At 46.2% G+C, this 12,110-nt stretch overlaps 1 protein-coding gene across 1 annotated transcript; it reads right to left on the bottom strand.

Annotated features, from left to right (window-relative positions):
- Positions 1–8,951: 8,951 nt before the first annotated feature.
- Positions 8,952–11,449, bottom strand: PTS (6-pyruvoyltetrahydropterin synthase; the record flags this gene model as incomplete). The annotated part of the gene is made up of 5 exons (XM_010076074.1): positions 8,952–9,093; positions 9,334–9,404; positions 9,725–9,781; positions 10,765–10,787; positions 11,370–11,449. Coding segments are annotated over 5 exons (373 nt in total), but the record flags the coding sequence as incomplete, so codon positions are not given.
- Positions 11,450–12,110: the final 661 nt, after the last annotated feature.

Genomic DNA, 12,110 nt, shown 5'->3' with positions numbered 1-12,110 from the left:
TCTTTCCTGCTTCTCTGCATTGGAGGGGAATGTGCGGGGCGTTTCGGAACTCAGCACCGTGCTGCCCGCTGCGCATCGATGGAGCCACAGTCACTGCCCAGAGGAACTCCCAACAGGGCAGAAGGCAAGGAAAAAAACCACAAGAAAATGAGGACCTGTAGGAGTATTTCATTCAGTGAACTTTTAACAAGCCAGAAAAGCTCGGTTTCTCATTTTCTCCCCACTCTCTACATTACGGTCAAGTTTATCTCCAACCAATATTAGCATCACCGAACATATATCAGCTCTTCCAACACTCTCCTTCTTCTCTGGCCTCTTTCCTGCTGCTCTCCTTTTACTCTGCTTGTCCTCAACTCACCTAGTCTTTTTCTTGCACTTGCCCTTTTTCTCCCATTCCTGTTCAAATTTTATCCGGAACATTTGACACAACAGCTTCATTCTAAACCCACGGGCCGCTGGCGGGGTGGTGACGCCCACCCGGGCGAGGTGCTTTGGGGCTGGAAAAAGGGCAGATGAGCACAGGGAGGGAAATCCAGACCTTCCACTCACCCAGCCACAGGGGTGACTCAGCAGAGCCTGGGCTGAAGCGGAAGAGGTGGGCTTGACAAAACTAGAGCACGAGGGCATCAAAACTGCCTCCAGGAGCTTCCCGTGGGCTGCCAGAGATACGTCTGCACGTGTAAAGCTGATAGTAGGTGGGAAGAAAGGGCATACCCTTCTCCTTTTTGAGGATCTAGCTCATCTGGAGTACCTATGCATTCAGTGCATTGCTCATTTCGACTGCTGGAAATAACCGCCCTCAGTGAAATCAGCACTGGGAACAGGTTCTGGAGCGATCTCCGTTTCAGGGAAACTGATTCAGGATCATCACCATCTCTAATTACTGGGTGTCGCACACTCTGGGTTTCGCCCTGGACCATACCCACTGCTCCTTTCCCAACAAGACAGAAGGCACGTGGGAGGAACCCTTCCTGCTCGCAGAAATGGGGCAGCACTCCCTTTCTCAGCAGCCCTGATAGAACTCACCCTACATCAGCACCACCCCACCTGCTCAAAGAGCACTTGCAAAAAAAATCAGCTTCTGGAAACCCCAGCCAATGGCCTGCAGGGGAGAATGGTGAAATCCAGGTAAGAGGGAAGGAGTGAAAAGAGAAACTCATCTGTTTTTTTTCATACAGTGTTTGAGGGGTACAGCCAAAATGACTTGTCATGGTACTTACTGCTCCCGTAAGTGATCTGCCCCAAACAAGAACATGCTGTGCTCATCAGTGGAGTGCTGTGAGAGGGGTTATGGTCCAAGGACAGAGAAACCATCCTTTCACAGGCTCTTGACCCTTCACTACCCAGCTTTCTCCAAGCAGGACTAGATGCTATATTTGAACACCTCTACAAGGATGTACCCCCACTGAGTTTTCCACACTTCCCAGAATTGTTTGGCCTTTAAGAAAAGCCTGGACCAGGGCTGGAAACAGGAGTGCAGATGCTCCTCCACATTTCTAGAAGGTGGGCTTCTGAAAGAGGTTACAGGGGCTACGAGCAAGCAAGCACACAACATAGTGTTTACCATGCAAAGGCAGCTCAGGGGGTGTAAGCATGCGGAGACTTGATTTCCAGCCCATGGGTTCCTGAGTGACATGCACGCTGTCCATTTTAATCCCTCTCAGCTGGTCCTCCCTTTATTTTAATAAGTTCACTCAGAGACTAAGCAGGTAGAAGTCATCTCTAAAAGCAGGAGTGAAACCTCCCATGGGGGGTGTGTACATGTGAGCTGGAGGGGGAGGAGGAAATATTTGCGCTTACCTCATCAAAAATGGAGTATAAATAGTCTGGAAACTGTAAGGCTTTGTCAGTTCCCAGGTAGCAGGTGCATGAAGCAGAGACATCCAAGTGGATCATGGCGACTTTCCTCTTCTTGGTGCAACTCTTCTTCACTGGGACACTAATTGTCCCAGCATATACACAGGTGGAGAGGTGTGACTTGCTCCAGAATGCAACTGCAGGCAATTTCACTGTAAGCGTGACACCTAAGGCATACAAGGCAAACACAACCTACCTAGGTAAGCCATCTGTGCCTAGATCTTGAAGTTTTCATGCTTTTCTTTTTTTTTTTTTTAATTTCAGGTAGGAGACAGGTAAATGGCACTCGTTGTTACTTTTTATTCCTATTTCACGTTCATCTCTACAGGGTCAGCCCCAAATTCTCTTTCCTTCCTTAGGGTGCTTTTTTTCTCCCTTAATCTTTTTGCCTAAATTTGCATAGAAGGACTTGAATGCTCTTGAAAACACAGAATTTGGGGGGAAGTTGTTTTGTGGTTTTGTTCCCTTTCCTTCTTCCTGAGAATTTGCCGCTCTCAGTGGTAGTGGCCGTGAAGACAAAGGTGAAGAGGTTACTTGGACGGTGACAGATATTCAGCATCAATCATAGAAAATGGCTTTTAACACTACAAAGAACTCAGCAACAGAGTAAATGCAGCCTGACCCTGTTTCCCAGACCTGACAACAAATCTCCCTTTGCCTTGAGGTTCAGCAAATCCTAAATGCTGAGAAAATAGTGGAGACATCCTGATCCCTTCCTGCAAGGGGGGAGGTAGTCTGCTGGCGTAAATTGACACAGATTCCTTCAGATCTCATGCAAGGAATACCCACTGCAGTTGATTATTTAAGAGGGGTGTTTTGTTCGCTGCTGTTCCTTCATTTTTTGAGCACAGAATTCAAGTTTGATCTTAGCTCCTGTAGCTTCTGTCAGTCTTGGCAGCTTTCATCTGGAACGGTCCTGATCTGAAGGGTGCTGAGGGCCAAGAGAGCCACGGCAGCGCAGCACACAGCAACCTGGGCTGGGAGGCACAGCTGGGGAGCTGCTTGCTCCTGGCAAGATCCTCTTGCTTCATTTGCTTATTATCTAGCTTCTGCCTGCAATAAACGCGTGATGCACAGCAACGCTATGCAGGCTTGTCACAGCTGTGAAACAGCGACCTGGAGCAGAGATGTGGGGAAGAAAGGGTGGGGTCTGGCACACTCAGCTATACCCGGGCTGAAGGGAAGAACTGTCTGCCAAAAAGCTTGTCCTCTTCAGTGTTTCCACTCCTCTAGGGGAGGACTATAGTACACCACCTTTTTGCAGGCTTCTGGTGCGCTCACATCACGTAGAGAGCACTGTGTGAGCAAATACTTCCTTGGCTGAAAATCCTGAAGACATGGGGTCTGAAGATGGCTGTCTTACAGAACAGACAACTTATTTTGTCTAACTTGCTCTGTTTCCAGTTACAATAAATTACAACACAAGCTTCACTGACGGCACAAATGTGACCGAGTATTTACTGCAAGCTGTATCCCCAGAAGAAAACTCCACTGGAGAATGGCAGGGAATAGACATCACCAGCTGCAGTTCCATTGACACAGCAAAATTAAGTACCACTGAGAAGGAAGCAAACTGGACATCTCCCGGCACTAACATATCTTCTGTGGAAATCAGGTAAGTCTATACTCCACCTTTAAGTATTCCGTTGGGACAGTACTTGTCTGTTTAAGCTCTTGGCAAGGTCCAGAATCAAGGGCCCACCTCTAGAGCAGGGGTTGAAACAAACCTCTTTGAGCCTTCTGCAGATTTTCTCTTGAAAATACCAAGGAAACATTTTCTGCAAAGTCATATCTAGAGGTCACCCCACTGACAGTCTCATCGTTTAAAGGCTTGCTCACATTAGGAGGGATGGAGACTAGTTCTATGGAAATTAATGGATTGAACACCCCTCTTGTTTCCATGATCACTAATGGAGTTGCATCAGTGGGAACTATTTGTCAAAGGCAACCATAGCCATTAGCCTGATCGGCCTTATCTGCGGGGGAAAGAAGGCGGCAGTAGTTGGTGACAATAGTGATTCTAATTACAAGGAGCAGATGGTCACAGTAAATTGCCCCCCCTGTTACAAGGCATTCCTATCCCATCCAGAGAATGGCAGTAAAGCAGCCAAAGCCTAATGAAGAAACAGTGCTTCAGATGTTAAAAAAAAAAAAAAAGTGCAATATTGCTGGAGGGCAATTAAGTGAGTTCAGGATGACTTCATAGTTCCTGTCTCTTCATTTGCTCTTAATGTCCCCTTTACAACTTCTCTCTTCCCTCCTTCCACAGGGCATATATCATCTTCACCAACCAATCTGTCTGGTTCCACAATGTGACTCTGCAAAAAGGTAAACAAGCTTCAGCTGAGCAGTTTGAACAGCACAGTGAATAGCACACCAAGCAAGGGGCTTCATTTGTGCTCTGGTGTTTTGGGAGTGGGGAAAGATGGACTCAGAGTACCTCCAGATGAAAAATATCTCGCCTCTCCAATAGTCAGAAGACAAGGCAAAGACACTGGAGTGCTAGAGATTTTTCAGGTTATAATGTTGAACTTAAAACATTTTCAAGCTTCCTTTTTGCTGTAAGGGACACTAAACAGCTAGAAATGAGAGGACAGGCTTATTCATTTTTGCAGGTATTGGCATAGGCTTCATCCCCCTATTCACTCTGCCATGCAGATACGAAACAGAAATTTTGGCTTTGCCATCACAGATAACATCTCTGGTACTCCAGAGAATCTTCTACCACCCAGGAGCCTTGAGCCTATACTGATGGTGCTCCATTGATGTCAGTGGATATATTCAGACATCCCATGAGTATGATCCCTCATTTCTCAGAAATCAGAGACAAATGCAGCCTCTTGGAGTAGGTCTGTAGCTCAGCTGGTCCTCTGGACTTCTAATCAACCCTGGTGGTTTTCCTCTCTTTCAGAATCAGAACCAACCACAAACCCACCAACTACCACCCGCAACTCCGTCTCTGTGGTTCAGAGCAGCTCCTTCTTCATAGCTGTCGTTCAGTTGCTGCTGCTCCTTGCCACAAGCAAACTGCTCTCCTAGAAGTCAGGAAGAGGAGATGACCCAGCCGTGCTGCACCTTCCCTCTTTGCTTGCAGTACGCACGGGAGGGCAGGCAGCTGATCTACTCAGGAAAACAATTCACTTCTGTGTATTAGGATGGTAACTGCACTTCTACATCAAATTATAAAGGTCTCTTTGACCACAGAGCTGATCGTCCCCTTACTCCCCTCACCCAGGGCCAGCAATCTCAGCAAGATGAAATGTTTCATATCAGGTCAGAGATCACTGTTAGAACTTTGCTGCTAGAAAAGCGTAATAACGAGGTGAAGAGCAGACCGCATCTAGCAAAAGAACACTGGATGGATGAATTCCTTCCTCATCACCTGGGGTTCTGTGAAGCACAAAAAAGCATGAAAATGCTTGAAAGGGAAAAGGACCTCTTCTCATCCAGGTATGAGGGTCTGCTGAGAAGCTCAAGGAGAGGTCTGCTTTCGGCGGTGCAGCCTGGGACCTGCACTCACAGCGTGTGTGCATGTGTGTGCGCACACCTGGGTGCCTACGTGACAGTCTAGCGCAGCCCCCCCCCGTATGTTCACCAAAACTGTTGAAAGCAGAACTGAGACTGGGAGCAGAATTCATGGGGTTAGGATTCATGTGCCTCAGCCAGATTAAAACCTCCGGTGCAAGCACAGAAACGAAGAGCAGCCACCAACCCTCCACCTGGGGAGGAGACCCCCTCCCCAGGACAAGCGGGAGATCCTGCTGGCAGGGTATCCTCCATAAAGGCCCAGCCTTGGGACTTTATGCTCCATATTGTTATTTGGTCCAACATCCCCTAAATTTTGTTATTTCAGTGGATGCCTTGTAAAGTCTCTCTGGTCTTTTTTTCTGGCTTTCTGGAATGGGGGGTGGGTATTTTTTATTCTCGTTTTTTAATCAACAGCTGATTTTGCTGTAGGGGAAGATTGGGTGACCAAATGTTTTGATTTTATTATTAATTGTTTGTATTTTTATATGAAGAGTGTTTATTTAGGAATTGTCAAACTTGCGGAAAGTAACTTTTTTTCTGAAACTAGTCTAAATAAATCAGGAATGAAAGTTGGCTCTTGTACCTAACATTATTTCCTTGCTTCATTGTGATGTGGCAGGTAGGTTGAAATTATTCTGAATACTGTGAAATATTTGGCTTTAACCCCACAGATGAGCACATAATGACACAAAAGAAAGGTGCACTGCAATCCTGTACAGGGTGAACCCGAAGGATTTTTGGAAGGTAAAATTAGAATGGCATCCCTTGCATCACTCATCCTCTTGCTGTTTCCTCTTCAGAGGACTGAGCTCCAGATCATAACAGTCTGTCAACAGTCACGGATGGGAGACCTAGCTTTAACCTGGCTTTACTAGCCCAGAGTTTGTGGTGTCCCTACACCTAGCCTTACTTATGTTGAATAAATTCGAACTACCAAGTGATGAAAGGTTCACTCCAGACTACTGAGAGCCTGACAGTGGAAGAGCCTTCATATTCCTGAGAACTCACCAGAGGAGCTGGGTACAACAGGAAGAAATTGTCCCTGACCACCTGTACTTCTTGGGCATTCAGATATCAGGTGTGGTTCAAGAGGGATATTTTTTCTTCCTACCAAATTGTCAGAAAAATTAATAGCTGGACAGTTGTGGTTAATACCTGGATCTTATTTGTTATAAACCATGCCAACAAGGCTGTCTTGCTTCACAGATCTGCTTTTGTTACCCAAATTTCCAAAAAACGTGCCATTATCCTCCTCTGCCAGCACCAGACCCCACCCTGGGCTGCCAGCACAAGGGCTGCTCCCCTGTGTCAATCCTTTGTGCCCTTTTCATTTCTCTGCTCTTTTGGCATCCCATAATCTCCAAATAATGCTGGGGACGGGATAAAAGGATCTCCCTTCTCACTCCTGCCTTTCTAGAGAATATTACAGGTTTCAGTGAAACTGTCTGCTGTTTGAGTGGGCAAGTTAAATATGCAGAATGGCTGCTGGCTTTGACCTCACCCTTGGTGCTCCAGGCAAGGGCATTTTCTATCCTTTGAAGTTTATGGGAATGACAGGAAGCTTTAAAAGGAAAGCTCCTGCTTTATCACCATGTGCAGGCTCTCTGGGCCCAGTTAAGCATATGCATCCAGCAGCATGACAGGGACCAACCCATCACATCAACAAGCCTGCAGGGTTTGCATTCAGAGTCAAATGCAAAGAGCATTTACCCACACACAATTCAAAGGGAGGAAGGAGAAAGGACTCAAAGCTGTGTTACCTTTCATGCTTATCAGAAGAGTCATCAGGTGCTTCAGACACTAGAACAGGCTCTGTCCTTCCCGTTAGGTATGGGTGTGAGGCCAGCTGGGAACATCTGAGGTGCAGCTCTGGTGGGTGCTCAGGGTCAGGCTGCCGCCACAGACTCTGGTCCCAGCATCAGACACACAGACACACAGACACACAGACACACAGACTTTCTCTCACTCTCTCTTCCTGAACCTCTGTACCTTCTCAGCCAGGAAGGAAAATAATAAACGGAGAGGCGTCATTTATTTGGAAATACGAAATACAACCACTGCATTACCTAATTTCTCCACCTGGTTTGGCCATCTGATCCTTTTTTCAGCACTGTCCCATTCTCTCAGCGCTGTGCAGCTGCCAGGGCAGCTGTGGGGACAGGGACTGGCTGTCGGTACTCAGCCCGACATGGAAGCAGTGGGTGCCCTTGGTCTGCCTCCAAACCTCCTCTCTTCAGAGGTCTGCTGTCCCAAAAGGCAGGCATATCGGATAGCCCTGTCCTCACTCCAGCCACCTTCCTTAGACCATTTTGGTTTCTGCAGCTGTTCAGAGCTGATGCTACCCCTCAGCCCGAGTTAGCTGGCACTCACCAGTTTGGCAACTCCGAGGCACGGGTGCAAACCAGGACAGGTGCAATCTGCACCAGCTGTGCTCAGGCTCTGTTCCAAGGAAGGAGAAGTATGCAATGGAAAATCTGCCTACACCTTTCCTTGGACTCAACACAAGGCGACTCAATGGCGGTCTGTGCCTGTTGACTCCAGAGATCAGTCCCCTTCTCCCTCTGAGCCCTGCCCTTTTTCTCCCTGCTATGGCTGGTTTTGCTTTAAAATGGGAGCACCTTACTCAACTCTTGCTTGTTCAAATTTTATCCATCTCAAAAAACCACGGTTTGTATCAACAAAGATATTCCTCCCTCTCATACCATTAGACTTCTCAATGCAAGTGTAAACTTTCCTACTAATCTCCACTGATTTCCTGTTTCCTGGTAGAGTGATTGGTTTGGAAAGTCAGAAGCCCCGAGCACAATTTCACAGATTATATTTTAACGACCTAGCGCCTGGAGTGATGCACTACTGGAATGTTTCCACGTAATTCAGTAGAAATAAATTTTTATGGTCCAGCTACTAAAGTTGGCACCTGTCTCGCCAGCAGGGTAATTTCCAGAGATTCTGAATATGTTGTATCTTCTGCTATTGCACTGAACACCACCCAATAAAATTCTAATTAGTGCTGTAAACTACTGTTCAATTTTAATCTCACTGTTGATACGTCTATCTCTTAAGATTACAGCTCTTTGCATTGGATGATACATATTAAATTCCTTTGAAATATCCTTGTGGCAACTCCCACTTACCGTATGTAGTTCTCAATATTGTTTCTCTACTTGATAATAAAACAACACCAAAGCCCAGGTTATTAAAAATCATAACTGAATCTGATGTTTAGAGAAAAATCAAAGTCTTTTGTGACTGGACAGGACACACATTTTGTCATCTCCTCTCTAGAAAGCTGCTTTATTTAACATGGCACAATTGTAAATTTCACATCAGCTTGGCGCTTTGGGTTTGCAAAACAGGAAAGTCTTGAGAAAAAGCAGACAAATCAACAAATTCTGAGAACCCAAACTGCTAGATTGCTGCAAGAATTCTTGTGAAACATCTGTATTTGTCCTTATGTAATACCTAACCAACATCTAGGCGTAGGAAATCCAGCGAGCAGCGTTGAAGGACTCCACTGATCTGATTATACAGCAGAGCTTCTGACCAACTGAGCTGTAGAGCTCATTTCACTTCTCAGAGATTGTTTCTTCTCCTTTGTAAACAACAATGTTCTGGTCCGTTTCATACACTTTGACTTTATAAAGAGTTCCCACGGGCAGGAGCTTCTTGAGGTTTTCCCAGATGAATACTGCAACGTTCTCTGTGGTGCTATGAGGGAAACAGGAGCAGATTCAGAACTGACAGCAATGGTATTTGAGGCTGTACCCAGAATGGGCCAGGGAGGATGCCAAAGGCCACAGAGGACCATGCGGGCAGCTTTCACATGATGACACCCTGACCGTAAGCAAGCGTGTGTCACCGGTGTGTGATACACACAGGTATCAAGGCTGCTCTTTCAGACTGCTCCTTGACCCTGTAACCACGTCGCGAGAAGTCCCCATCACCCACCTCACAACCTCAGCAAAGTATGGCACATCCTTATCCAGGTTTTTGTGGTCAAGAGGTTCCATGATCGCCTCCTGCAGAAAAAAAACCAGCCACAATCTTGTCCCAGTTGGTCAGTGGAGCTGGGGTTCAAATTACCATGCAAATGGGACTGGAGCAAGGCAACAGTATGTAAAAAAGGCGTAAGAGCCCTACATCCACCTGTTAACTTCCTAACTATGATACGGTACTGCCTCACATCACCGTGCCAAAGCACTTTAGTCTTAAATCATTCCTTAATTTCTTCTTTATTTCCTACCATCATCAGCTCACCATGTCTTCACCCTGGTACTAGATAAATCGCTAAGCTCTAACCAACTCTCCCAGGGAATGTGTAGGAAAACACTGCTATTACCTGCATATATTTTTTCAGGTCTGTCAGGTTTATAACCATTCCTGAGACCGGGTCAATCTGCAGGGAAAACAAAAGGCAGATCAGCAGCCTAGCTATGCATCTTTAGTACCAATGCTGCCAGGAGCCTGTACAAATCAGACCGTGAATACTTGTGTGCTCAGGACATCTGAGCCACAAGAAAAATATCTTCCAGGCTGTACACACCGAATTCCGACTCTACTCCTGTGATGTCTCCAAAGGCTAGATACAGCATACACGCCAGTGGTTCCACTCTCTCATAAAAGCTGACACCAGGGAGGAAACACTCACTGCAACACTCAGCAACAATCTAGCATGACCATAAGCAGGAAAACAGGCATTAAACTGCTGGGTTGAACAACCAGGGGCAAAACAGAAAGAAAAAAAAGGCACAGCTCCAGCAACAAAATCGGGTTGTGCAGTTCATAGCATATTTGGGGAATGCAGAAGGAAGAGGTTTTGAATATTTAGTTTCAGATCTGAATAGTAAAGCCCCTTTCCTATGAACTGGAAATCTTCAAAAAGTTGTTTAATAAACATGAAAGTGCTATCCAAACACCTCACTCTGCAGAATACACAGAACAATGACAGGCTGAAGGGTGAAAAACAACTGCAAAAGCAGAATTTCCTTTTATATTTGCAGCAAAATACCTTGATAAGACGGCAGAGAATCAGTTACTGGAAGCGCTAAGCCTCCCCATGGCTCAGCAGTCATCCAAAGGTGCCCCACAAATCTGACCAGAGCCTATCCATTTTGCAGTGAGGCTCTGGCAGAATAAGTTATGTGCCCAGAGGATGATTATAAAGCTTGGCTTAAATATGGTGAGCTGCAAATCCTTGTTAAAGGCACGGTGAATAGGACAGTGATTACGGAAAACCCTTTGTCTATAGTGATGTGTACAGAGTTTCCCAAAACACTCTGGGAAACCTAGCAATTGAGCCAGAACTTCAGTGCTGCGGAAGACGGGGACCATCTATCCTGCCACCCTAAAAAATGGAAAAGAAACGTTGATCACACTTACCTCTCCGCGCACAGTGACTATAACTGAAAAAAAGAAAATACCAGGTCACGATGACACAATGATACCATGACCCTAACAACAAAGTACACTCTACTGATTGGGACAGACAGCCCATTCATTAATCCACAGGGACTGGCGCAGGCTTCCCAGCACTCAGAAGTGGGACTATTTTTATAAAATGGGTAGCCACTCTACAAAGAATAATGGCTCAGAATCAAGCAGCTCATTGAAGAAGTCATCCTCCAAGGTCGGGTGCCCAGAGACACACTCCTATCCCTGAAGTGCCCCTTGCAGGCAGAGATAAGACTAGATGGCTTCTCAGGTACCTACTCCCTAGACAGCCTGTGCCCTGCACACTCAAGCTCAGTCTCTTCATGAGCAAAGTCTTCTGGACAATGCAGACACCCTAGGTGCCCACACAATCACCAAACCCCTGAGATCGTAAGATGTGGGGTCGGTTTATAAGCCTGCTGAGACACATGACTGTCCCAGCTCTCCCACGGGTTATTCTGCATCCAAACCAGCCTGCCTAGGACCAGCCTCTGTCCGTGATTACACGTGTAAGGATGGAAGTCAACTCCTCACCTTTACACTTGTGTCCTTACCTTTATAGTTGTGCCCATGGCCATTTGGATTGTTGCATTTCCCAAACAGCTTCAGGTTTTCTTCATCACTCAGTGATTTACTGTGAGAAATACAGACAGGGCATTTCAGGATCCATTACAGATGTGCATGGCTTCACTTCAACTGGGACTGCTTTGGAGCTTTTCTATTTATTCACTCTCCCAAATTCAGCCCATTAGCTTTTACTACTCAGAAAGCACAAACAGAACCTGAGGAGGCTGCAGGAGGAGTATTTGGCCCATGAAGAGATGTTGTTGACAATGGGTTTTTTCTGCTGTGGTTTTGTATTCATACATGTAGGTTTCATAACAACTGCCTAATACCACTGCTGTATAAACACTAGCAGCTATTCACATATGAATGCTGCAAAATCACTCGGGCTCCCAGGAAGAAACACCTGGAGCCAACTATGCGTATTATTATCAATCATTAACCAACAAACCTTAGGGAGCTTCCCTGGGAAGCCTAACAACTTCCCTCTCTGAAGCTTCCCTTTGACCAAATGCAAGTGCCTACCCCGAGGAATACTGCAGTCAAGGTCCTCTGTAGGAACACGTTAAATTTGAGAAAAAGGCGACAGATTATGGGCACAGCGAGTTGTTACAAACTCCAAGCACAATTCGTCCCATTTCAAAACGAAACTTCATCTCTCGTTAAACCCAGTCAAGTACTGACGCCTGAAATCGGGACTGGCCACCCCGGGGCTGCAGGAAACGGACCGA

This window comes from Pterocles gutturalis, unplaced genomic scaffold (assembly GCF_000699245.1).
Source record: "Pterocles gutturalis isolate BGI_N339 unplaced genomic scaffold, ASM69924v1 scaffold11358, whole genome shotgun sequence".
Taxonomy (NCBI): Eukaryota; Metazoa; Chordata; class Aves; order Pterocliformes; family Pteroclidae; genus Pterocles; species Pterocles gutturalis.
Note: the sequence above shows the minus strand (reverse complement) of the source record. Positions and strands in the feature narration are given on the sequence as shown.